The sequence below is a fragment of the Panthera pardus genome, unplaced genomic scaffold, assembly GCF_024362965.1.
Source record: "Panthera pardus isolate Hobbes unplaced genomic scaffold, ASM2436296v1 HiC_scaffold_16, whole genome shotgun sequence".
NCBI classification, from domain to species: Eukaryota; Metazoa; Chordata; class Mammalia; order Carnivora; family Felidae; genus Panthera; species Panthera pardus.
In genome coordinates, this window is record NW_026526721.1 from 1,170,051 (window position 1) to 1,196,171 (window position 26,121).

General features: G+C 60.2%; 1 protein-coding gene across 11 annotated transcripts; it reads left to right on the plus strand.

Moving 5' to 3' along the window:
* The first annotated feature begins 399 nt into the window (after positions 1 to 399).
* Positions 400 to 25,838, plus strand: SLC19A1 (solute carrier family 19 member 1). 11 transcript variants are annotated; one of them, XM_053902959.1, is made up of 7 exons: positions 1,597 to 1,800; positions 7,640 to 7,875; positions 11,885 to 12,656; positions 12,734 to 12,926; positions 15,345 to 15,486; positions 22,328 to 22,461; positions 23,114 to 23,259. In XM_053902959.1, exons 2-7 carry the CDS (start codon positions 7,687 to 7,689, stop codon positions 23,139 to 23,141), a joined length of 1,458 nt encoding a protein of 485 aa, XP_053758934.1. In that variant the 5' UTR covers positions 1,597 to 1,800; positions 7,640 to 7,686; the 3' UTR covers positions 23,142 to 23,259. The 11 variants fall into 11 exon arrangements, with proteins under 11 accessions (XP_053758931.1, XP_053758937.1, XP_053758927.1 ...); XM_053902956.1 differs by lacking the exons at positions 1,597 to 1,800; positions 22,328 to 22,461 and adding an exon at positions 400 to 531 and having other exon boundaries at positions 15,374 to 15,486; positions 23,114 to 25,838; XM_053902962.1 differs by lacking the exon at positions 23,114 to 23,259 and having other exon boundaries at positions 1,580 to 1,800; positions 15,374 to 15,486; positions 22,328 to 22,457.
* Positions 25,839 to 26,121: the final 283 nt, after the last annotated feature.

Genomic DNA, 26,121 nt, shown 5'->3' on the forward strand with positions numbered 1-26,121 from the left:
GTTAACCTGTGGTGACATATTGCTAAACCTCCTTTCTGCCTGCTTCCTGTGGGCTGTGGGACCTGCAACCACTTCTCCCCGTAGCTCTTCTTCCTGGGAGCCTGAGATGGGTAACTGGGGGCCAGGAGGCCAGATCGCCCCTCCCATCCTCTCTGGGTTTCCTGCCCCCCCCCCCTCACCACCCTGCAGCCTGGCTGGTTCTTGGTCAGTCTTGACCGCCGACTGGGGAATCCCAGGGAAGTACCAGTGGGGCTCGGGCACTGGGTGCATTCGGGTAGAGGCTGCTTGCTGTGACCCCGAGAGCAGGTGTCTGTGTCTTGTTGGTGCTGCAGCCAGCCTCCAAACCAAATGTGGGTCATGGTGAATCCTACTGGCTGGTGCTGCGCGGGGGTAGGGGGAAGATAATCAAAACACCAATAGTTCTGTCCTGCCTGGCACAGTGACCGATGTCCCTGGCTTGAGCTTGCGGCTTAGCCAGAAAAGGAACGTTTAAAATGAGCCAAAAAGAAAAGCACATGAACTTCTAGCTGGGTAAGGCAGGGGGGGGTGGGGGCAGGCCCCAGCAGGGGTCAAGGGGCCGGCACTCTTCCAAGAGGCAGTCACAGTTGGTAGGGGGGCTGGAGGGCCTCCCTCCAGGACTTGGGCTGGCTGCAGCCAGGGCCGCGGTAGGTGTGCGCAGGTCCCAGTGGACTCTGGGAGCGGCGGCCCAGTGGGGGCCCGTGAGGGGTGGTCCAATGGAGGTTCTGGGAGGAGTGGTTCAGTGGGGGCTTCATGGGGGTTTCACGGGGGGCAGGGGAACGGTTCAGAGGGAGGGGGGAAGGCCCAGTAGGGGCTCCAGCTGGGGTGCAATGAGAAGGCGGGGGCTGGGGGAGGTGTAGTCGGGTGGGGGCTGGGGGGGGCAATCCAGTAGAGGCTCAGAGTGGGTGGGGGGCCAGGACGGCTCAGAAGGGGCTGCGGCGAGGGGAGGATCTGCTAGTCTAATGGGATCTGCTTGGCGGCGGGGCGGGGTGACAGTCTAGTGAGGCTGTGGGCGGGGCAAGGGGGATGATCCAGAAGTGGCTGCGGAGCTGGTTGGGGGGACTGTTCAGTGGGGGCCTTGCGGGGGGCGGGGGGGGGGGGGGAAGAGCGGTCCAGTGGGGGCTACGGCCCGGGTGCTGTCTGGTGAGGACTGCGGGGTGGGGGAGGTGTTGGGCAGTCCGGTGGGGGCTACATCGGGGGGCGGGTGGGCGCGCGAGGGACAGTCCAGTGGAGGCTGCGGGCGGAGTGGGGGGGGGGGCGGGCAGGAGGACGACCCAGCGCGGGCTGTGGCGGGGCAGGGGTGGGGCGACGGTGCAGAGGGGGCTGCATGCCGGCGGGCCCTCGAGGGGCGGTCGAGTGGAGGCTGGGGCCGGGGCGGGGGGCGGGGTGCGGACGCCCCGTGGATGGGCCAGGCCCCTCACGGAGACTCCCAGGCCCGCGCCAAGAGGCGGCCTCGTGACCGGGGGCAGTGGCGGGGCGGGCGGACCGCGAGCCTGGGAACTAGCGCGGGGCACCGTGGCAAGCGCTGCCGCGGCTGCGCGGGTCGGAGCGCGGGCGTGGCGTGGCCGGGGGCGTGGTCCCGCCGCCTTTCCCGGCAGCGCCCGCGGCCGCGGGTCATTGTGTGCGCCGGGGCGGCGCGTGCGCCCACTTCGGGTGGGTCCTCGCCCCCGCCCAGCGCTGCAGCGCGCCTTTAGGAGCGGACGCCGCCCGCCCGCCCGCCCGGGTACCTGGGGAGGCGCGCACCGGGGACCGCGGGGGTGAATGAGGGCCGGGGGCTGCGGGGTGAGTGCACGGGCCGGGGGCTGCGGGGTGAGTGCACGGGCGTGGGCACGCCCGGCGCGTGCAGGGCGCGACCTGGGCGCACGGTGACCCGTTCCTCCCCGCGGTGGCCGTGGGTCCCGTGAAGGAAGGGACTCGGGCATCGCCCGCCCGCCGCATTTCCCGCCGGTGCTCACGGTGCGCGCGCGCTCCGATCCTCTGTGGTGCGGCTCGCTCACCTCCGGTCACTTCAGCACCTGTCCGGCCAGTTGGGGTCTGAGTGCCGCCCCGACCCTTCCCCGTCACTCTGGGACTCTTACCCAGGATGGACAGAACCGCGTGGACTCGGCGCTGGCGGCCGGGCACGGTGCCCCGGCAGCACCACCCGTGCGCACGTGCTCCGCCGGCGGGGCAGCGGGGGATCCCCGGTCCACCCACGCGACCGGGAGGGCGCTTGGCGCGCTTCCCAGTCCCTACCGGGCCCATTGTTCGTCTCCTGCCCCAGAGCTCAGAGGTGCTGATGGCCATCCTTTTTGGAGGAGCGGTTGCAGCAGAGAGTGCTGGAGATTGTCTGGGAACCGGAGCCTTGTGCTTGCGGTCCTTTCCTGAGTGGACCTGCCGGTACATCTCTGCAGGAGGAAGCTATCCTCCAGGGTCCTGTTTACTTTCCGCGAGTGAAACGCTTGTTCTGGAGAGTCCAGGGTTGTGGCCCAGACACACGCGGCATGTTCAGGGCGCCCAGCCCCAGCCCCGCTGGTCTGAGCACAGGTTAGGATCTGAGACAGCTCAGAAGTCCAGAGCATCTAGAGGAAGCTGGTTCCCATGCTGCGCAGAGTGCGGTAGGGTACAGGTTTTGGAACAGGGTCCCCTGCTGAGACCCTCTCCATAAGGGAGACCGGAGGGCCCTCCTGCGGTCCAGACTGAATGAGCAGAACCGGGACTTTCTGGCCTGGGGGAACTGCCTTACTCTGCAGGTGTGGGAGCCCAGTGCCCAGGCCTGAAGGACCCCAGATGGTGTCTCCCCCTGCTGTCTCCCACCATACTGCATTGCTCTGTCTTTGAATCCTTTCGAGTTGGTGCTACTCATTCCTTTCTTACCGAGGGGGCTTTAGTGGATGTCAGCAACTGTGGATATTTTAGTCACTTGTGCTGGGCAGTGATGATCAGCCAGTTTTCAACATGTGGGTTCGGTGTCTACAGTAGTGATGGCCAGAAGCTGTAATTTTACTCTTTGGAACAGGGAACTGTGTCAAGCAATTTGTGGGGGTCTTTCTTTTTCACTAAGAATGTAATGAACCTCCCTCGTTAACCTGGGGGAACAGTAGCCAGTTTAAAGCACAAAACAAGGCAGGTGGATTTTGCTTTTTTTTGGTTTTGTGTCTCTAGACTGACTGGGTCCTGGAGGTACAGAATCTCCCCCCCAAGACGGGTGGTCGGGGTGGGGGGTGTCCCTGTGGGGGCTGTTAGAACCTTCTCTTGGGGGCACTTGCTGGGGTCCTCGGTCCCCTCCCACGACTCTCCTGGTTGGTCGGTGTTTCCTTCAGTTGCCCTGAAGGGGCCTGAAGTTGCATGGCATTGGGCTGGGGTCAGGGCACTTGCGGTCCAGGCCCGTCCTGCTGCCCACTTGCCCTGAGCTCAGTGCCTCATCTGCCTTCTGGGCTGTGCTGCACCTGTGCCCGCGTGGTGGCACCCCTCCTCACCTTCCTGGAGCCTGAGCCTGGGAAGGGCCTGCGTGTTTTCAAGAGAGGACTTTGAGTCCTGGCCGTGGCAGCTGGCCGCTCGTCAGGGCTGGTGTCTACACCCAGCCCAGGTGAGTTGAGTGAACTCACCCGAAGCAGACGAAGTCCACCTGAACGTGGGCAGGGCCCCAGCCTCGCTGGCTGAGACCCCTGGCTTCTGAGTTGGCCTTTTTCTCTGATGCTCAGTCCCGGGCACGGGCTGCCTTTCCTCCTGGAGAGGCCGCGTGACAGGGCTTGTCAACACGCACTGGTCCTGTAGTGGTCAACACCTTTTCCCCAGTGGCCAGTGTTAAAAATGGATTTCAAATTAGACTCGGGAGGTTTGGCTCCTGTTTCTGTGTGGCAGGCCGTGCTCCAGGGAGGGGACCAAGCTCCTCCCCTTGAGCCTGTCCTGCCTGGCTCAATTCAGAGTTCCCTGGATTCTGAATTGTCCGGCCTGTACATGCCCAGCCTGTTGAGAAGTTGTTCAAAGTGTGGGAGAGGCGCATTCCAAAGTGGACCCAAGCCTGATGACCCCAGGGTGTCTCCGTGCAGATAAGCATCACCGGCGACCGCTTCACATGGTGGGTCGTGCCGCGGCCTACTGTCCTTTGTTCTGGGAGGTCAGGTGGTGGCACTTCAGCTGTGAGGGGTGACCAGAGGGTCAGCTTTGCCACACGTGCCCCGGCTTGTAGGCTCGCTTGCCTCCTTGAGTTCAGCCCCGGGTGCCCCTGCGGTGGGACCTCTCACGTCGGGGGTCCGGGAGCGGCTAGGGACGGGGAGGTCCAGGACCGGGCCCCCCCACCCCCGCCCCGAGCTGGAGGAGGCGCGGGGCTCTTAAACAACAGTCGGGAGCAATATCTGGAGCAGAAATGCAGGTGCCCAGTTTTGAAGGAACGCTCTTGAGAGTCTGGAGCCTTCCATGCTCCTCAGCGCCTTCACTGCTGTTTCTGCCTCCTGGCACGGGGCAGGGTGAGGCTGGGCCAGCAGCGGGACAGTAAACGTACTCTCCGTCGCAGGCGGGCGTCTCCACTGCCCCTGGTGCCCGGGCTGAGGAGCCGAGTTCCCCTTTCCGGTGTGCCCGAGGTGGGTGGGAGGCCCTGCCGCACTTCTGCGGAGACCCCTGCTGGGAACCGGTCTTGAGCAAATGTTCACGGACGCTTCGGGTGGACTTCCCGTGCAGGGGTGACTCAGGCCAGCTCGTGGGCCGCAAGTGTAGAGCGAACACAGAGCGTGGTCCCCAGAGGTGAGACTTGTGTGCAGGACACTGAGCTGAGGACTTGGAGTGAGCTGTGGGGGCGTGGGGTGGGGGGGAACTTAGCATCATGTGGTCAGAGAACAGAGGCGGTCCCAGAAGCCAGGGCTTCTTCCGGCTGGGGGAGGCCTCTCCTTCACCCCAGCTGTTATGGAACTTGGGAGAAGGGCTGGGGCCCTTGGCCACCCAGCAGGTTGAGCCCCGCACAGGGCAGTGTCCCTGGATCTCAGGGATGGAACTGGAGAATGGGCAGGCAGGGAAGGGGCTCTCTGATGCACTGTCTCTGTAGACACTCCCCCCGTTCTCCGTGAGCTCCATCGGTGGTAGGGGCTCCCTGGCCATCACCTGGGCTGGCTCCTTTCGTACCCATCCTTCTGGGCATTGAGGTTGGCCCACCTTTGTGTTGTGACCCTGGAGGGCTCCCAGGGGCCCACCTGAGCGATGGTTGGGGTGGGGTGGCCACACTCCCTGGGAGTCCTGACGTTGAGATGTAGCCCTGCACGTCCAGCCAGGGACCGGAGGCAGAGTGTCCTGGGGCGCTGTGTTCTTTCACCTGCTCGGGCCTGCCCGCGGGACGTGTAAGGTGCAGAGTCCTGGGCCGTGACCCAGACCTTCAGACAGCTGCACGGGGAGCTCCTGGCAGTTCTCACTGTAGAGAGGGAAGAACCACTCCTGGGTTTCCGAAGCCTTTGGAGTCCAGGATATAGAACAAAAAGCATTAGTGTGTTGGGTGCTCGTGTCTGAAACTTGCACCATTGCCCCAGGACTCAGGGGGTACCAGGTAATGGTAAGTTCTCATTGCTTCTGGAGATGATACCTGTTTGAACAGGATGGCCAAGTCCTCAAGGCCTCTGAGCCCCTGGGAGGGTGGGGACCTGCCCCTGGGGTCCCTGGGTTCAGGTGGATTCTTGGCTGTTCACCCTGAGCTGGGGAGCCTGGCTAGGTGAGTGTGGGGTTGCCCTGGCGTCCAGGGAGTGTACCTGGGAGTGGGGGAGTGAACTTGAGGGGGTCCTGGGGCAGCGATGGGGTCCCTGGGGGTGCACCCGAGGTTGGGTGGTTCTCCCTGTGGCCCTGGGCCCGCCATGTGTACGAGCTCCTGGTGGGTTTGGAGGAGGGAATACCAGTCTGTCTGTTGAAGCCATTTGGCCTGTGCGCCCTGCGGCGGTTTTCCGGGGGTGGGGGGAGTTGCAGCTCTGCCGCCTGGCTGACCGTTTCATTTGGCCCCTTGGGAACGTTGAGGGGCCGGCCCAGGACCTTGTAACTCCTGGGACCACCACCCTCCCCGCCTTTGAAACTCTCAAATTCTTGCAGCTGCCCCTCGCCCCTGCCATCGCAGGTAGCCCCCACAGACCCTCCAGCCTGGCTTCGGAGGGGTTCACTGCTGTCCCCCTGGTTTTCCCTGTGTCACAGAAATAAGCGTGGGTGCGTGGAAGGCGGGGACAGGCCTGCTCACGAGGCCACAGTTCACTTTGCTGAGGCTCTGTGCTTCCTGGGGGTGGGGTCTCTGCAGTCACCTGGCTCTTCTGCGGCTCATCCTGGGAGGAGTGTGGGAGCACTTCCTGCTTGGATGGTCTCTGGGCTGCATGTGCTGGGAGTCTGGTGGCTTTTCCTCGGGGTCCCTGGACCACCCCCCACAAGGCTGGTTTCACATCTTGGGAACTTGTTGCGCCCGCTGGGAACTGGAGGGGGTCCCTGCCCGGATCCACACCCTCTACGCACTCTCCTTGAAAGGCCAGGCCTCGCAGGAGCAGAGTTCTCCCGCCGTCTGTCAGCCCCGCCACCCTCTGCACCCAGGGCATCCCTACCTGGCCTGAGCCACGGGGCTCCTTAGCACGCGTGTCCTCCCCGCCCTCCCACGATGCCTGCCTGCCGGGCTTCCTGCTTATTTAAAAAGAAGGGTATATCAGTGCCTTAAGTGGAGAGCCAGAGTCACTTGACTTATAGAAACATAGTAACAAAGGGAAACAGCCGCAAACCGAAACGGGAAACTGGAGTGGGTCTGACCCCCCGCTGCTCTCTGCTGGAGTAGGCTTAGCCGGTTTGGGAAGCTGCTGTTCACACCTGGGCCGAACAAACCCAAAGTGCCCCCGGGTGCGGCTGCCCTTGGGGGACACCTGGCAGCCCACGCTCCTCCTGCCGCCTCTCAAGGCTCCAGGGTCATTAGGCTGAAGGCCTCTGTCCCATGTGGTCCCTTCCTGTCACCTTGTCACCCTCTCCTCCAGAGGCTCCTGCTTCTCCCTTTGCCCTCCTTGCCCACAGTCAGTGTCACCCCCAGGCTCGTCTGCCACATCCTCCGGTGTTGTGCACGGAGTCCCCCCACCGGCGACGGGACGGCGCCCCCAGGCTGCAGCTTGCTGACTGTGGCCAGGTGTGTGCCAGGCGGCCCGGCAAGGTCTCTTCCTGCCATCTTGGGGCAGCTGGGTCTCCGCACAGGGACGTGTCTGGGTGCCGTGACACCAGCCGCCGGAGCAGGCTGTCCCCGAGACCTCTCCCGGGGAGGGATTCGTGCCCACCCCATAGTCCATAGCCATTGCCACCGCCGTGAGCACTTGAAATGAGTCTGGTGTGCTTGAAGACTGGATTTTAAGTTGTATTTGGCTTTAGTTGATGTTTAAAGAGCCAGTCCCGTGGTGGGTGAGGTATGGGATGAGGTCGTCCTGGTAGCCCCCGGAGGTGCTGACAGCCCAGTGGGTGCGCCCGGCATCTGGGTTGCTGCGGGCTCCAGGGGATTCTCAGGTTTGGGGCCTCTGGGCTCTTCTCCCCGTGTGGACGTTGAGTCCTAACTCCGTGAAAGAAGGGGACGCTCTTCGGTGTTGTTTCTGGGGGCAGGCAGGGTGGTGTCCACCGGCTGCCGGTTGAGCTGCCCCGATTCTTGCCTCATCTGTTTCAGGAACAGCCTCCTCTCCTGCAGGGCTGTGGGCGGCCTGGACAGCAAGCATGGCGCCCTCCGGCCAGGTGGCGGAGAAGCAGGAGCCCCCGGAGCTTGGACGGGACCCTGAGCTCAAATCCTGGAGGTGCCTGGTGTTCTACCTGTGTTTCTATGGCTTCATGGCACAGATGCGGCCCGGGGAGAGCTTCATCACCCCCTACCTCCTGAGCACCGATAAGAACTTCACGCAGGAGCAGGTGCGTGGGCGCGGCATGTGGGGGCGCCCCGGGCCCGGGGTGGCTGAGCCTGCGAGGGCAGGTGGCTGTGGGGGTCAGGGGTCCCAATCCCGGCCCCCCCGAGGGCCGCCTCCACACCAACGGCCAGACTGTCACTGACCAGGCCAGTTCGAGAGAGAGGGATGGCAGCCGAGAGGGATGGCTGGCTGCCCCAGCCGGAGGGGGAGGACCCCACCCCCGCGGGCTCACCTGCTGAGACGGCTCGCTTGCAGCCTTTGAGGACTGAGGAATTTCCCTTTGATGAGGCAGCCAGGACAGAGGGTCTCCTTGAAACTTGACTAATAAGCTTACACCCTGGGGCAGCAACAGATTACACACCTCCAGCCTTTCCTTCTCCACAAGACTGAAGAACCCAAGGGCTGTTGGTCAGTGAATCTCTCGGTCAGGGCTTCTGTGCCAGCTCTGCTCACCACCTGGCTCTCCTGCCCGACCTGTTCCTGGCCCAGGCTCCCTGCTCACTCACCCCTGCCCTTCGGCCTCTGGCCACCCGTCCCCTCCAGCGTGTGCGCCAGCCCCTGTGTCCCCTGTCACTGTGTCTGAACTGTGGGTCATGCTGAGCTGCTGCCTTCCTTGCTCCCTGAGAGCTTGTCACCGTCCCCTTGCACACCTGAGACTTGTTTAAGTCAAGTGGCGTTGCCGCCCAAATGAGGCCTGGCCCTCAAAGTAGCTGCCTTAGGAAAGATGGAAATACCTGCCTGACCGGCTCACAGGAGGTCTAACCCTGCATGTGACTGCACCTGATCCCAGAGCCAATCACTTCTGAGGGGGGGGCCCTGTGCCCCCCCAACCCCCACACAGGCCCTCTGGCCCTCCTCCCGCGCTCACTGGTGGGCCAGGTGGCTGTCGCTCTCAGGAGCACTGCTGTCTGGAGGGGCGGCCGGCCCTCATCAGAATAAGCGCGTATGTAAAACTCCATTCAGATCACAAGAAAAACAAGAAAAATGTCTGCAGCAAAGTTATAAAGCTCATCTGCCTGCTCTCCAGTTGCACGTGAACTGATCGAATACAGATGATCCTTGAACTTGGGGCTTAGGGGTGCCCAACCCCCATGCAGTTGAAAATCTGCGTATAACCTGACTTCCCAAAAACTTAGCTACTGATAGCCCACCGTTGGCCAGGAGCCTTGCCGACAGCGTGAACAGTTAACACGTATTCCGTGTGTCGTGTGTGTTTCATATTTTATCCTTATAGCAATGGAAGCTAGAGGAAAAAGTGTTTTTAAGAACATCGTAGGGAAGAGAAAACAACGTGGCACTTGTACTATATTTACTGAAAACAAGCTGGAGACAAGGGGAGCCACGCAGTTCAGACTGTGGTTCAAGTGTCCGCTGTGGGGGGTTCCAGACGTTCAGCCAGACCACCAGCCCCGTGGACGCCATCAGACGGGCAGCAGAGGCGGGCGGGCCGTGCTCACGGCTGCTCGGCGGGGCCCACGGGTGGCGCAGCTGTGAGCTGGCTGGCTTGTGTCCGCACAGCCGCTGCGGCTTCTCGCTGCTGGGCCGGCTGGGGACGCTGGTCCCCACAGGCTCGGGCTGATGTGACATTCATGCACCCTGGGGGTGGAACCGCAGAGCGTTCACGTGGTGCTTAGGTGGCCTCCAGGCTGTCCTTACCCCAGCCCCCGGCAGGTGTGCGGGGCCTGGCCACGCACACATGGCTTCCGTTTCCCTCGCCAGCATCTGATTGGTGCTGTTGAGTTTCTGCCCATCTGATCGCAGTGAACAGCCGGTGTGCTGCTGGATTGTGTTTCTCTGCTCTCCGTGCAGTCCGCGGGGCCTGGCTGTCACCTGGCTGTCTCTGTGCTCGCAGGCCAGCCTCCGTGTCCTCCTCCGGGGCTGTCTGCCTTCTGGTTGCCCTTTGGGGTCACGTGTTTCTCCTAGTCTGGGCTGGTCTCCCCCGCTTTGTAAGCTTTAGTCTGGCCAGATTGTCCACGGTTCATGCTGTGAGGTCACCTGACACGGCCCCCCCTCCACCGCAGACTTAGGAAGTGCCATGGGGAGGGGACGGGTCCTGCTCTGCACCCGCAGGCCTGTCATTCCTTTGCATCCAGGCTGCCTGGCTGAGTCCTGCTGCCGCAGCCCCCACGGAAAGCCCCCACCCGGGACCACTGACCGTCATCCTCACGGGGCTGACACCACCTGGTGCCCTCCTCAGTGAAGGTCCCTGTGTCATTCCTGCCCTCGCCTCAGGCGGTTCTCCGTGTGCGTACAGGCTCTGCCTGGCATCAGCTCCGGTGTTTCCTCCCGGAGTTTGGGTAGGCCGTGGTTCTGCCCTGCCCCCTTCGTCCCACTCCGTGGCTCTGCCCCGCCCCCTCCGTCCCACTCCTCAGAACCCGCTGGTCTCCCTCCTGGTGCCCCATCTTCCCTGCCTTCCCACGGCTGCTGTGGGGCCCGGCCGAGCCTGCCCGATCTGAGAAGCAGCAGCCTGGAAGCCACCTGGATCTAGGTCTGGGCACGGTTTCCGCGCTTTCCCCGTCAGCCTGGACCAGACACGAGCGGGATGGGAATGCGTCCAGGTGATGCTAGGCTAGGGCCGGGACGAGGCTGACCTCGTGCCAGGGCCGGGCCACGTGACCGTTGCCGTCTGCCCTGGGGACCTCGTGGGTGCCCTCTCCTCCAGGAACTTCCCCGTGTGACATGGGTCAGCTGTTTGCCAGGCCTGAGGGGAAGCAGAGTGGGGCTGCGGGGTGGGGCTGGGGTCATTAGGAGACATCATAAGTGAGGGCCGTTTGACGTTCCTGGAGACTGTAAACACGGTCCAGACCCCCCTGCAGCTGGGACCCTGTGGCTCTTGGTGACCAAGTGCAGGTTCTTCTTTCCCCTGGGGCCCACCTGCACCGAGTGTCCCAGAATGTCCTGGGGCTTTTGTGCACGGTGTCTCGGGGGCCACGGCCTGGGGGTCATCCTCAGCTTCCCATGGCCATGTGGGTTTAAGAGGCCACCAGCCAGGGAAGTTCTGTCACGGGCCCCTGTGTCTCAGAGCTGGGTCTCCCGACAGCCTTCCTTGGGCCCTGAGGCTTGTCCTGTGCACGAGGGCAGAAACAGGTCTCCACACTTGGCCCGGGACCGTCTGTGGCCAGCCGGGCCCATCATGTAGCATCCCCTGGGCGGGCAGGCGCCGGGGCCGCAGAACTCCCCGACTGAACCCTCTGAAGTGCTGGGTCCACGTGGCGTCCCAGAGCCTGGTAGGTGGTGGGCACGGCCCCCCGTGCTGACCCAGGTTCGACTCCGGGGCCTCAGAGCCTGCTGGTTTTCAGGGCCGAGGGTCCCCTGGGCTGTCTCCGGGATTGCTCTGTGGTCCGAGTCGGGTTTGGTGCCCTGAGTCCGGTGCGTCCCCAGGGAGGCCGCAGCCTCTGGGGGCCCACCTGTGCCTGCCCCGGTGGATCCGAGCCACGGCCAGAGCCCCGTGGTGGGGTCCAGTGGCATTGGGTGCAGGGACTTCCCACCCAGTGTCCCTGTGCCCCGGGACCGAGTGAGGGTGGTGGCTGGTGCCCTCCCCCAGCAGACAGGCGTGAGGGGGGCCTGGCCGGGCCCTGCTGTTGCCTCTGGCCCGGTTTCCTTTTCCTTGTGGTTTCTTCCCTTCCTTCTGGTCTGTGAAACCTGTTGTGCGCACTCGTCGTCTGCGGCCTTTCCTTCTGAGACCGGAGTGTAACTTGGTCACAACTGTGACCAAGGAGAAGCCACATCGTGTTTCTGTATCACGAGGAACAAACAAAGCTGGGTTAGCGCGTGACCGCGTCATGACTGCTCGTTAGTGAGGCGGTCCCCGGCGTCCCGTGCCAGGAGCGGCGTGCCCGCGGGGCCGGCGTGCCGTGGGGCGGACGTGGTCGGTGCCGGGCCGCCGTGCGCAGTCCCGACGGCCGTGTGTTTTTGTCGGATGTAGTAAGGCGGGGAAAATGCCGACGGCCCGGGGGCGGGGGGCGGCCGGGGCGCTCGAGGGGCCGCGGTGTCACGAGCCTGCCGTCCCACAGGTCACCAACGAGATCACGCCGGTGCTGTCCTACTCCTACCTGGCGGTGCTGGTGCCCGTCTTCCTGCTCACCGACTACCTGCGCTACAAGCCGGTGCTGCTGCTGCAGGGCCTGAGCTACATCTCCGTGTGGCTGCTGCTGCTGCTGGGCGATTCCGTGCTGCACATGCAGTTCATGGAGCTCTTCTACAGCCTCACCATGGCCGCCCGCATCGCCTACTCCTCCTACGTCTTCTCGCTCGTGTGCCCGGCCCGCTACCAGCGCATGGCCGGCTACTCGCGCACGGCCGTGCTGCTGGGCGTCTTCACCAGCTCCGTGCTGGGCCAGCTGCTGGTCACCGTGGGCCGGGTCCCCTTCTCCACGGTCAACTACATCTCCCTGGGCTTCCTCACCTTCAGCCTGGTCCTCGCCCTCTTCCTGAAGCGCCCCAAGCGCAGCCTCTTCTTCAACCGCGCCGCCCCCGCGCGCCACGGGGCCTCGCCCTCCGAGCTGGACCGCATGAACCCGGCCCCCTCCCAGCCCGCAGACGCCAAGCCGGGCCGGGCGCCGCTGGGGGCCTGGCGGGACTGGACCCTGGTGCGCATGCTCCGGGAGCTGGGGGACCACCTGCGGCTGCCGCAGCTGCGCCTCTGGTCCCTCTGGTGGGTCTTCAACTCGGCCGCCTACTACCTGATCGTCTACTACGTGCACATCCTGTGGAACGTGGTCAACCCCACCACGGACGCCTCCTCCGTCTACAACGGGGGGGCGGACGCCGCGTCCACCCTGCTCGGTACGCCCACGGCCCCGCCGGCCTCGCCCGCCCCGCCCGCCTCCCCAGGACGGCCGTGACGCGCCCTGTCTCCCCAGGTGCCATCACCTCCTTCTCCGCGGGCTTCGTGAAGATCCGCTGGGCGCTGTGGGCGAAGCTGGTCATCGCGGGCGTGACGGCAGTGCAGGCTGCGTTGGTCTTCTTCATGTACAGCACGAGCAGCATCTGGCTGTGCTACGTGGCCTTCGTGCTCTTCCGTGGCGCCTACCAGTTCCTGGTGCCCATCGCCACGTGAGTCGACTGGAGCGGGGCGGGCCGTGTGAGGCCGTGGTCTGGGTGGCCACTTAAGAGCCAGAGCCACAGCCTGGCCGGTGGCGGGTGGCCGGAGGGCCACACGCCTTCCTCCTGCTCGCTGGGAATAGACAGGCTGTCTGCATGTGTTAAGAGGCCTCCCTTCCAGAATGTTCTGTGGGGAGCAGAGGGGGCACGTGCAGGCAGCGTGGAGCTAGCGGGGCGGTGTGCTCTCTTACTGGGAGGAACAGTGAACCTAGCGTGCCCCCCCGCTAGGGGCCCAGCTGTCTCTTGTCCGTGGCACGGCTTGTCCCCGCTTTTGTGACCCCGAGCTCGGCACGGAGCCTACCACGTGTGGCATCCCCTCTGCTTCTCCCGTGGTGGCTACTTGGTGTCCACAGTTACCAGCCCTTGTCATGTCCTTCCTCCCAGCTCCCTGGCCTGTTTTTGAGGCCCCAGGCGCTGCTGCGGCCCTGACTGGCGCGAGGCCCTTCTTGTCCCTTTCCGCGGCAGGGCACGGTGACACACAGCCAAGGAGTAACCAGGTGCTGCCCTCAGCCCACTTGTGCCTTCTAGAACTTTCTCCAGCCCACGTCTTGCTTGCTCCTAAGATCCTCTGTGTATTCCTTTGAACTGACCCTTTCACGAAGCTGTATGCTGTTGCCACACATGTTCACACCACATGTGCCCACGCCCCACACGTGTAGGAGCCTCCCTCTCTCCCTCCCTCCCTCCCTGAGCTTCCTGCGCCCAGCGGGTCGGCTTGGGTCTGTTACCAGCTCCCCTGCCCGGCCCTGGTTCCCCTCCGGGCCTCACCCCTCCTGGTCACCCCTGATCAGATCATCTGTCCGCACTCGATCTTGAGCTCACGTGGCATCCTCAGGCTCCCAGCTCCTTGGTGTCGCCTCACGGAAGTGCCAGTCCCCAGCTTTGCTCTCCACACTCGGTCCACACCTGCCCAGGGGTCCCTCCTCTTCTGTTGGGGAGGGCCGAGCTCTGCCAGACGCCCCGGGGACGGTTTCCTCGGAAGACGCCCAGCCTACTCCCCGTGGCCGGGACCACCTCCCCTGACGACCCCCTGTGTGGCCTGCTGGTCCTCCCTGCCTCCTGTCCCTCCTCGCCCTCTCTCAGCCTGCAAATGTCCCCAGGGCATCTCGTTGGCCAGGAGCGCCACGGTCAGCACCGGAAAGGGCTCCGGGTCATCTGCTGTGACTGCTGTGCACTCGATACATGTCCTCCTCGGACGTTTGTGCTGATTGTAGGAACGCAGAAAGGGTGGGATACGACGTGGGCTGGCGTGGAGAACGGCCCTTCTGGCTCCACCGCCAGGCCTGCTGCGGCCGTCGGGGTGTCTGGGCTGACCTGGGACCACGCTCGTCCCGCTGCAGCCCTGCCCCGCACACTTAGCTGTGTGCTTCGGTGTCACAGGTGCAGATGCAGTCGGTCCTCTCGGTGATGCTGTACGGCTGGTCCCCGGGTGACTGGGATGCCACGTGCGAGGTTTCCCTGCGACTTTGAGTCCTGAGGTCGATAGCCCCTCATCTGCGTTTATTCCTCCAGATTCTGATGGCCGCAGATGGGTCCCAGGAGGGACTGGCCAGGCCGGGGCACATGTCCCGGAAGACGGTAGATCCCGGGCGAGCGCACGGTGGCCCTGCGGGCCCCTTGCCTTTCGTAGGGACAGTTTGCATCTGGCCTCTCCTGCTGGGTTCTGTACTGTCCCTCAGGCAACCGGATGTGATGGGAGCTTCTCGCCGTGTGCCCCTTGTCACGTCTCAATTGCTCCCACCGGGGCTGTGGAACACAGGAGACACGCGGGGCAGGTGGCCAGGGACCCGGCCCAGCTTGGGTTTCCTCACTCTGCGTCAGTCGCGCTGCTGCTCATGCGGGCGGGGGCCCTTCCTTGTTCCCCACCCAGCACAGCGGCCCCTCCGCTTCTGTCATCCTCTTGAAAGGCTTCTTGCGTATTTTCCTTCATTCTTCAGAACTTCGGAGTGTTTTTTTATCCAGTTGTTTTTAGAGGCACCTCGGGGATTTTCGCGGAAGCACCTTCAGATGTTCAGTTTTCTGCAGAGGACCGGGAGCCGTGTGCACGTTCATTCCTCTTGCTTTTTCTTGTTTGTTTTACTGTTCTGTCCCTAATTTCTCGAGTCGTGAAAGAACAGTGATTCCAGCACCCTCGTGATTTCTGCCTGTTCTCACGAGGCTCTCGGGGCTCTGTTTACTCTGTCCCAGAATTACCAGGAGATGTTCTGGACGTCTTCCTGGGGTGTGTGTTGTCCTCGGGGTTGCACGCACACAGCTTGTGCAAGGCCCGGAGCGCCGCCTGGGTCCCGGGCCGGTCGTGCCGGTTCCCTTTGTGCGGTGGGCGCGCCCCGTGCCGCAGCTGCGTCTGAGCTCGGCTGCTTTCCCATTCAGCTTTCAGATCGCGTCCTCTCTTTCTAAAGAGCTCTGTGCCCTGGTGTTCGGAGTCAACACATTCTTCGCCACCGTCCTCAAGACCATCGTCATCCTCATCGTTGCCGACAAGCGGTGTCTGGGCCTCCCGGTGCGCTCGCAGGTGAGTCCCTTCCGCCTCGCGTCCCGGGGACGGAAGCCTCTGGAGGGGTGTCCGGCCAGCGGCATCTCCTCCTCCAAAGGGTCTGGGTCCGCGGGTCCGCTGCAGGGGCGGCGTGGGCAGGGTGGGCTGGGGCAGAGCAGGAGCAGGGAGGGAAAGGTCAGCTGTGGTTGGGCTGCCCCGTCCCGGGGGCCCAGGCTGGGGCCGGGCAGGCCCCCTGGTCTGGGCAGCGCACAGCCGGCCCTGCTTAGGCTGCTGGGGCCCCCGAGGCCGCCCAGATGCAGGCCCCCCTGAGCAGCCCCCGGCGTCCCCCACGCCGGCTGATGTCCCAGGAAGGACAGAGGTATGGCTGTGAGCCCCTCCCTGTGTGGTCACAGCTCACCGCCCGTTTGAGGTCTCTGCCTTTGATGTCAAAACCTGTCCGGCCTGGGCCCTGACCCTCACTTGAGCTGTTTTTTGTCCGCAAGACGGGAGAGTGGACCTGGGGTTGACCTGGGTGCGCGCGGGCCCCTGTCTGGTCCCTCCCTCCATCCAACTCTGGGCGGGTCCTCGGGGCTTCTGAGCAGGGCTTGAGAGTTCTGTCCCCCGTGAGGTTGGGGGACACTGCCACGTGTGACTCTGGCTGGTCTCGGGCAAGCTGGAATTAGCCAGAGGGCAGGTCCGCAGGAGGGAGGCAGCCAGGCTCCTGGGGACCACCCCGCCCCACCCGTGGCCGGACACATACCCTGAGCCTGGGGGCATGCAGCCTCCCGTCTGCCTGGAGCCTGGACCTCAGTGGGCTTGGGCTCCCCGGAGAAGTCCCAGCCTCTGAGCTGAGTTGGCACTACTTTGGTGACCCCAGAGTTGACTGGAAAGAGGCGCTGGGCGGGGACAGACCCTCTTGTTTGGAAACCTGGCCTGCGGGGTTTGAAAACCTGGTTAGGAGAAGAACATGTGAAGCGCTTGCTCCTGTCTGCCGAGCGCCCCCCTGTGGATGTGCTCTGTGTGGTGGACTGTGCTGGGAGCGGCCGGCATCCAAAGTGTGCGTTAGTCGTGTTACTGGTGGAGTTGCCGGGCCACGGGAGGTTGTTAGTAAGTTGGGGGGCGTCCGGAGTTCTGTGCAGCCCCGCACCCGTATGCCTTGTGGGGTCGGCGGTAGGAGGTCCGCGCGTTCTGTGCGGCTCTGGCCCATCTGTCCATCCTGACGGGGTTTTTGCAGAGCAAAACTTCCAGATTTGATCAGCTCTGGTTTACCTGTTTCTCCCTTTATGGGTCTGGGCTTGGCGTCACATGGAAGAACTTTTTGCGTGACCCGGGCTCTCGAGAGTCTTCCCCAATCTCTTTCTTAAAGTTTCATGGGTTTACCTTTAAGTCTGACCCACGCGGACGTAAGTTTTGTGTGAGGTCAAAGGCCGCCTCTGTCCGGACGGCCCGTTGCCCGGCCCCGCTTGTCGAAGAGACCGTCTCTTCTCTGTCCAACTGCTGCCTCACTGTTGTCAGAATCGCGTTGCGTGTGTTTGTGCGGGTCTGTTTCTGGGCTCTCGGGCCACCCACGGAGCTGGACACCTGCCTGTCCGCCACCGCGTCCTGCTCGCCAGCTCCACGGTGAGCTCTGAAATTGGGCAGACTGATTGCCCCAGCTTTGAAGCGTGTTTTCAGGATTGTTTCCACCTTCTAGTTTCCTTGCCTTTCTCTGTAAGTTTTATTTATTTTTTAAAACTTCTTTAAAGTTTATTTTGAGAGAGAGAGAGCAAGCATTGGAGGGGCAGAGAGAGGGAGAGAGAATCCCAAGCAGGCTCCACACTGTCATCACGGACCCCGACATGGGGCTTGAAGCCACAAACTGTGAGATGATCCGAGCCGAAACCGAGAGTCTGACGCTTAACCGACCGAGCCACCCAGGCTCCCCAGCCTTTCTGTGTAAATTTTAGAGTCAACTTGTCTACCTACAAAAATTCTTGCTGGAATTTTGCTGCGACTCACAGGAAGCCCGTGTCCGTTCTGGGAGAATTGGCATCTTCGCTCTGTTTCCAGTCTGTGAACGTGGTGTGTGTCTGCATTTGTGTGGAGAGTGCTTGATTTCCTCCCGCATCTTGCAGTTTCTGGCAAACGAGTATTATACGTGCTTTCTTAGGTTTATGCCTAAGTATTTCATTGTGTTTTGAGCAATTGTGAGTGGTAGTGTATTTTAATATTCGTGTCCACACTCGTCTGCCGGGGCTGCCATATGGAAGCACCAGACGCTGGGCAACTCACAATCCTGGAAGCTCAGAGTCTAAGGTCAGGGTGTGCACGGAGCTGGGTGCTCCCGAGGGCTTGCTGGCACGTAGACGTCGTCTTCTGTGTCCTCATGTGAACTTTTCTCCGTGTGTGTGCACGTCTGGTGTCCCTCTCTGCTTCCAGGAACAGGGGTCACATTGGATCAGGGCCCACTGTTATGACCCCTCTGACCTTAATTGCCTCTTTGTTTTTTAAAATTTTTTTTTTTTCAACGTTTTTTATTTATTTTTGGGACAGAGAGAGACAGAGCATGAACGGGGGAGGGGCAGAGAGAGAGAGGGAGACACAGAATCGGAAACAGGCTCCAGGCTCCGAGCCATCAGCCCAGAGCCTGATGCGGGGCTCAAACTCACGGACCGCGAGATCGTGACCTGGCTGAAGTCGGACGCTTAACCGACTGCGCCACCCAGGCGCCCCCTTAATTGCCTCTTTGAAGGCCCTGTCTCCAAACACAGTCCCATTGGAGGTGGGGGCCTGCACACATGGCTTCGGTCCAGCAGCACCGTGTGCTCGTTGAGAACACGTAGGGATACACCCGATACTCGGGTGTTGGTGTTTTATAGCCTTGCTGTGGCCATTCGTTAGTTCCAGGAGGTGGTTTGTTTTTGACATGCTTTTTCTTTCCTTTTCTTGCCTTACTGCGACTGGCTCAGACTTCCTCCTTATTGTTTCCTTCTTTTTACTTGCTTTAGATTCATATTCATCTTTTTCTAGGTTCTTGAAATGGGAATTTAGATCAATGACTCGAGGCTTCTTTTTTATTTTATTTTTATTTTAGAGAGCACGCGAGCAGGGGCGAGGGGCAGAGGGAGAGAGGGGATCTTAAATGGGCTCCGCACGAAGCGTGCCCAACACGGGGCTCGGCCCCAAGACCCTGGGATCATGACCTGAGCCTAAATTAAGAGTCAGACGCTCAACCTTCTGGGCCACCCGGGTGCCCCTTGAGGCTTCTTCTCTAACATTTGCATTTAGTGCTGTGCGTGCAGTCCCCTCTCCTGCCGCTTCGGCCGCGTCCCACAGATCGGGAAGCTGCATTTTCATTTTTGTTCATCTCAGTGTATCTTTTTATCTCTCTTTGACCTATAATTATTGCAGATGGTCTTGTTTGGTTTCCAAGTGTTTCGAGAGTTTCCTGCTATCTTTGTTGTTGATTTTCCATTTTGATTCTATTTTGTGATCAGTGAATACAGTCTATCTGATTTCAGTCCTTTTAAATTTGTTGAGGTTTGTTTTCTGGCCCAGGATGTGGTTTATCTTATTATATGTTATGTGGACCCTTGAGAAGAATGTGAATTCTCCTTTTGTTGGGTGGAGTGTTTCATAAATTCCAGTTAGATCTGATTGATGGTGGTATTGATTTAATCTGTCTCCCTGTGGATTTTGTCTCATCCCGTTGTTGAGAGAGGAGTGTTGGCATCCCCATCCTTAATTGAGGCTTTGATCGTTTCTGCTTTCAGTTCCATCGTGTTTGTCTTCACGTGTTTCTAGGTCTTTTGTTTGTTGCACACACCTTGGGGATTGTGGGGATTGCAGTGTGTTTTGATGGATTGAGCTTTTGATCATTATGAAATGTCCTTCTCTGCCTCCGGTCATTTTCTTTTCTCTGACGTCTACTTCACCTAATATCAACATAGGCACTCCTGTTTTCTTAAAAAAAATTTTTTTTAAATGTTTATTTTCAAGAGAGAGAGAGAGAGAGTGCACAAGCGAGCAGGGAGGGGCAGAGAGAGATGGAGACACAGAATCCGAAGCAGGTTCCGGTCTCCCAGCTGTCAGCAGAGAGCCCAACGCGGGGCTCGAACTCACAAACCATGAGATCATGAGCTGAGCTGAACTCCTACGCTTAACTGACTGAGCCACCAGGTGCCCCTCTGTTTTCCTTTAATTAACGTTTGTGTGATACACATTTTTACATCCTTTTACTTTTTACCTGACTGTATTGTTATATTTGAAATGAGTTCCTTGTACACTACATATGATTGAGTCATGTTTTATAATCTATTCTGCAAACGTCTGTCTTAAGTGGTGAATGTAGACCATTTATGTTTAGTGAAATTATTGACGTGTTAGAGTTTACATCTGCCATATCATTTTCTGTTTTCCTTTTCTTCGCCTTTGTATTTTCTGTGCCTTCCTATGGATTGCACATTCTTTAGAGTTTCATTTTATTTGTTGTGTTTTTGAGTGTATCTCTTGCTATAGCTTTTTTGATGGTGACTGTGTTAAATAACCTATTTGAGCGAAGTATAGAAATCTTATCTCCTACCATGTCATTCTACCTTCCACTGTTTTTATTTATTTATTCATTTAAAAAAATTTTTTTTGAATGTATATTTTTGACAGAGAGAGAGAGAGAGCATGAGCCAGGGAGGGGCAGAGAGAGAGGGAGACACAGAATCCAAAGCAAGCTCCAGGCTCCGAGCTGTCAGCACAGAACCCGACATGGGGCTCAAACTCACGAACTGGGAGATCATGACCTGAGCCGAAGTCGGACACTCAACCGACTGAGCCACCCATCGCCCCTACCTTCCACTGTTAATAGTATAGTTGTCTCAAGTATTTTCTCTACGTATCATTACAGCCATATAAGTTAGGGTTCCAAATTTTGCTTTAACTATCAAACATTTAGAAATTTCTAGAAGAGAAAGAAAGCCTTCTGTTTACCCATGATTTGGCTCGCTGTGTTCTTTTGTTTTCCCCGCTGATCCAGGGTTTCTTCTTAATGATTTCCCTTCTGTTCAGAGAATTCTCCTTTAAGCCCTTCTTTTAGGGTAGGTCATCTGGTGACAACTTCTTCTGTTAGTTTTTCCTTTTTCTGAGAATCTCTTGATTTCCTTTTCATTCCCAAAGGAGATGATACTGGATATAGGCTTCTAGGCTGATAGTTTTTTCTTTTAACTTTGAAGAAAAATGTGTCACATCCTTGTGGTCTTAACTGGCTTCTGATGAAAAAGCCACTGCTTTTCCCTTAAGGTGTCACTTTTTTCTGGCTACTTGCAAGGCTTTTCTTTTTCCTTTGCCTTTAGCTTTTTCAGAAGTTTAAATATGGTGTGTGTTGGTCTGATTTTCTTTGGGTTTGTCCTGTGTGTGTGGTTCCCTGAGCATCTTGAATCTGTAGGTTTATTTCTCACCAAATTTGGAGCCACTATTTCCTCAAGTAGTTTTCCAGCCCTATCCTCTTTCTTTTTGTGGGATTCGCATGACACAACATCACATCTTTTGTCATATAAGGGAATGAAGCTCTGCTTAGGATTTCTTTTTTTTTTTTTTTTTTTTAGTCTTGTTTTCTCTCTGTTTAGATCTGATGATTTCCATCGCCCCATCTTCCAGTTCGTTGATTGTTTTCTCTGTCCTGTCTGTTCTGTTCTGTTGTTGAAACCATTGAGTTTTTGGTTTGGTTATTGTGTTTCCAATTCTAGCTGTTCTTTGTCTCTTTCTTTTCTTAATGTTTTTGACCTATTCCAAGAGTGTTAATGCACGGTGAAACAGCTTCATCATGCTGTGGTAAAGTCTCTCTCAGATAATTTTAACATCTCTGTCGTCCCTGTGACGGCATCTGTAGATTGTATTCATTCAGTTAGAGGTCTTTGTGGTTCTAAGTGATTTTTTTATTAAAACCCGGACATTTCGGAGATTATGTTAAGAGATCTGCATCTTACTGAAACCCTCCACTTTAACTGCTTTTTCCTGACACTGCTCTAGCAGAGGAAGTTGGGGACATGTGCCTTGTTACAGCCAGGCGGGTGGAAGTTCAGGCTCTGTGCTCAGACCTCCTGACCAAGAGGGAGCTGGGGGGGCTCCTCGCTCCTCCTGCGTGCCTGGCAAGGACGGGGGTTCCAGTTCTCCCCACCTGGCTTCCAGCCTCCAGTGGTTACAAGGTGGGGGGTGCCTTGTGACCGCTCCCACATGGCCTCCGGTGACACCACCGGGGATGGGGTGTTCTCCCTGCTGCTGGGCAGTGGTACAAGTCCTCAACCCACAGGGCTGGGGTTTGGGGGTTGTTACCGCCTGGGGAGAGTGAAAGTCCAGGCTTTCTGTGTGGTTTCTGCCGGGGTGAACTTTCCAGCTCCCCACTGGGCCTTCACCACCATCTGACGGGGGCCCCATTGTAGTCTGGGTAATGAGGGTGGGGTTCAGCCATTGTAGGGCTGTTCCCTCTGTCTGTTTCCTGTCCTGATGGGCTGTCCCTCTCTAGTCCCAGTCCTTTTGCTGGAAAGAACAGCTTTTATTGTTTTTTTTGTTTTTTTCCCCCTTCATTAGCTGGCATTTCTGGGTTGCTGGTTTCTTTCTTTTTTTTTTTTTTTAATTTTTTTTAATGTTTGTTTATTTCTGAGAGAGACAGAGAGAGAATGTGAGTGGGTTGGGGCAGAGAGAGAGGGAGGCACAGAATCCGAAGCAGGCTCCAGGCTCCGAGCTGTCAGCACAGAGCTCGACGCGGGGCTCGAACTCACGAGCTGTGAGATCATGACCTGAGCTGAAGTCGGACGCTCAACCGACTGAGCCACCCAGGCGGCCCTGGTTTCGTTTCTAAAATTACATCACAAAATTAGAAAAGCCCAGGGGACACATTGGTGCTTGTCCTCAGCCTCCAGGGCTCCTAGCTGGTGAACTGCCTTCGTCTGTGTGCTCTGTGTGTAACGTCCAGAGCGTCAGCCGTACCTGGGGGAGGAGTGGGGAAAACACATCCGCTCCATCTGCCTGGAAGCAGCGTCCGTCATGGTTCATTTCCCGGTTTTGCTTGTGAAGATGAGCTTTTCCCAGAAAGGCATGGAGAGGGGCCTGCGGGGAGCGGAGCGCCAAGGTCTCGGGCAGGACCCACGCCTGGTCTGGCCCGCAGACGCCCGGAACCGCCTGGACTGCCCGTCCCGGCGGTCAGGAGACTCAGGAGGGACATTCCCACGTTCTGGGCGCCCCGCGCAGCTGCACCGATCCCCGGGGCAGAGACTGGCTTGGGGCTTGCGTCTGGGCTCCGCCGTGTGGGAAGTTCCCGCACATGCTTGTCCTTGTGCCCTCGGCAGCCGTGGGAACTTGGCCCGCAGAATGAAGCTCATGTTTGTTCTCATAAATCGAGCGGAGCATCTTGGGGTAGATCACAAGGGCCACGCGATGCAGGGAAACTGCCAGGGCTTGTGGGAAAGCGGTGGGGGGCCCCCCAGGGCTTGCCCTGGAGCAGGGCAGAGGGCGGGCCCTGCCCACTGTGGAGACCTGCTCCTGGCCTGTCCCCCGACCCTCGGGCACCCAGCCCCACTCCTGCAGTGTTCCTGTGGCCTCCGCGGGAGGAGGGAGAGCCGGGGAGGAATCCACAGGCCCCTTCCCGCCCCTGCCCCTCACCTGCCTGGGCTGACCTCACCCCTACCCCTCTCTGTTCTAGTTCCTCGTCTACTTCATGTTCTTCCTAGTGCTGTTCATTGTCTACCTCTCGGTGGCCATGCTGGTGATCCTGCGGCACCTCCGGGAAGGCCGCCACCCGCCCCCGGCCCTGTCCCCGCCCCAGGAGGAGAAGGCCGAGCAGGTGCTAAGCCTGCAGGACAGAGGCCTCAGTGGCCCGAAGCCGGAAGCCCCCCCGCCGGCCCTGGAGGACAGCGTGTGGACGGCAGGGTTGGCCTCTCGGGAACAGAACCAGCACCCCGAGGCCAAAGCCTGACCCAGCCCGGCCTAGCGGGAGGCCAGGCTCCTCTGGCACCGGAGGCAGCCCGTGCAGCGTGCTCCACGTCCTGGGGCCTCGATGTCTCAGAAGGGATGTCTCTTCGCAGCTTGCCCAGGACCCGGGTTCCGGCACGGTCCACATTCCAGTGTTCGCATTGTGGAGCCAGGGACTGGCGGGGACCCTAGGTGGGATATCCCTGTGACCCACACCCCGAGGGCTTGTCTGGCGGTGGCCCTGAGTACTGGTTCTCGTCCCCATCCCGCTGCCTGCTGGGGCACTGCGGGCTGGCTTGCTGTCCCCGTGGCGGGGAGGGGGGTCTCATGTGCCCACCAGGCCACTCTGCCTTCACCCCGCCCCCCACAAGAGGCAGGTCCTGCTTGTTCCTGGGGACCAGTGAGGGGGCCAAGATGCCAGCCTCAGGGACTCAGTCCCCCACAGGGTATCCTGTGCCCTGCAGGGCCAGGCCGGGATCCCTGATTCCCGTAGCCTGTGGCTAAACTTGGTAAGGCCAGTTGTCCAGATACTTGCTTTAGACTATGTCCCTTTCCTAAAAAAAGTTGACCTAAATGAGAAGCCTCAGTGGGCTTCTCTTTCCGGGTGAGACGCCAGGCATTGGCCGCTGGCAGACATTTGCCCGTCAGGTGGAAGCTGGGACGCGGGGGCCCTGGAGCCCCGCTCCTCCCCCAGCGGGCTAACCCTGACCTACCTCACTGGTGACTGCAGACCGCTTGGGGTCACTCACCCACGTGCCGGCCCACACGGGACCCACCCTGAGCACACCGCCTCAGATGCAAGACCGTCGGCTCTCCCCAAAATCAAACCACAAGCTCCACGCGTGGAGGGGCTCCTGGTCTTGTACTAACCTGGCGTGGGTGGGGGCGGCTGGTCAGGAGGCCAAGAAGAGGGCCCCGGCCCCAGGCAGGAACCCAAACCAGGCCCCCACGGCCTCGAGCTGAGCATAGCCCCCTTCTACAGCCCTGTGTTGAGAAGCGCCCATGCCCCGCGGGAAGGGAAGGCCAGCTGCTCGGAGCCAGCTTGGTGCAGAGAGGTTGGAGCAGGCCTCCTGGAGAGGAGCTGCCTGCACCCAGGGGTCCCTGAGGTCCGCTTGTCGGGACAGGGTGTCTCAGGAGGCTGCCCTGAGGTTGCAGGAGGATGCTGGGGGGCGGGGCTTCCACAGGGGGCCTCCCCGCTGACTCCCCTCCCCCACCCACCCCATGCCCCAGGGACCCCGTGGGGAGGGGCAGTGCTCTTCCCCTTCCGTGCTCAGGGATCCTGCGGGACTTGCCGGGTGGAGGGCGGTGCCTCTCACCTCTGGTCACTGACCTCGTGATGGAGGCCTTTGCGCTTGCCCCCACCCTGACCTGCGAACGCTCCCATCGGTGGGTGGCCCAGCCACCTGGCCCCAAGGTGGGTTCTGCATGCTGCAGCAGCTCTGGGGAGAACATGGGTGCTGGGTCTACACCCCGGCTTGCCTGTGCGGACTGCCGGCCGTCCCCAGGGACACTCCGGAGACCAGGTTTAGGGCACCAGCATCCCCGTGCACGTGTGTGCATCTGACATCCGTGTACATCTAGCCACGCCCACCTGTGCGCCTTCAGCCAGACCCACCAGCGGGACAAAGACTCCCACGGTCTGTCTCACGATAACGAAGGCTGCTTCCAAACCGAGTGTCGGTGCAAAAGGCCGTTTTTATTTGGAGCCAGTTGGGAAACCACATTACACAGCAGGACCGGCTGCCGTGGTTTACAGGGCAGTGTTGAGACAGCAGACCTGAGGCACTTGGCTCCGTGCCCACGACCCTTCCAGCACAGCCACCAGGGGGAGGGACCCTGGGGTGCCCCCAGAACTTCCCCTTCAGAGTGCTGTGTCTACACGGCCTTGGGTCCTAGGGCTCGGCAAGGCTGGTCTCGGGTGAGCCGTGTCCTGGCTGAGGACAGGTGTCGCGATCCTGTTTGCCCCTGTGCCTTGTTTTAAGTAAGCTTTGTGCCCAGCGTGGAGCCCAACATGGGGCTTGAACCCACAAACCATGAGATCATGATCTGAGCTGAGATTGAGTCGGACACTTAACCAACCGAGCCACCCAGGCTCCCCTTTCCTCTGTGGTTTTTTGAACTGTGTCCCATGAAGATAAACCTGGGGCCCTGGACTCAGTAGGCAGGAGTTCTGGCCGGGCACCTGGGAGTGGGAGTAGGTTTTGGCCCAGTTGGGTTCCGGGATGTGCTCCTGGGCAAGGCTAGGGAAGCCTCTGCTCTGGGAATCCTTGCCTCAGCAAAGGAGTTTTGGACCTGGGCGGGGCCCGGGGACAGGACACTGCCATCCCTGGGTTGTGGGCCCCTCAACTCCTAGCCTGGGGGCGTCTGGCTGGCTCAGTCAGAGCTCTTGATGTCAGGGTTGTGAGTTTGAGCCCCACGCTGGGGGTAGAGATTACTTAAAAATCTCCCTGCAGGGCCTTGGCTGGATTGAGCTCCACGTGGGAAGCCGGTGTGGGACAGAACTGAAGACGCACCTGCCCCGTGTGCAGGCTGGCTCCCAGCCACCAGCACAAGGTGGTGTTGGGGTAAAGGCCATAGCCTGGGGGCAGCAGTGGCCCTGAGTTTGAGGCTGGCCCTGGCCCGGGGGGTGGCTGCGGGAGGCCAAGGAGAAATGGCCCCACGCTGCACCCTTGGCCTGAGCTGCCCCAGCAGCTCACAGCTGGGGACCGAGGCCCCACTGGCCCCTGCCAGGCCCCCCGG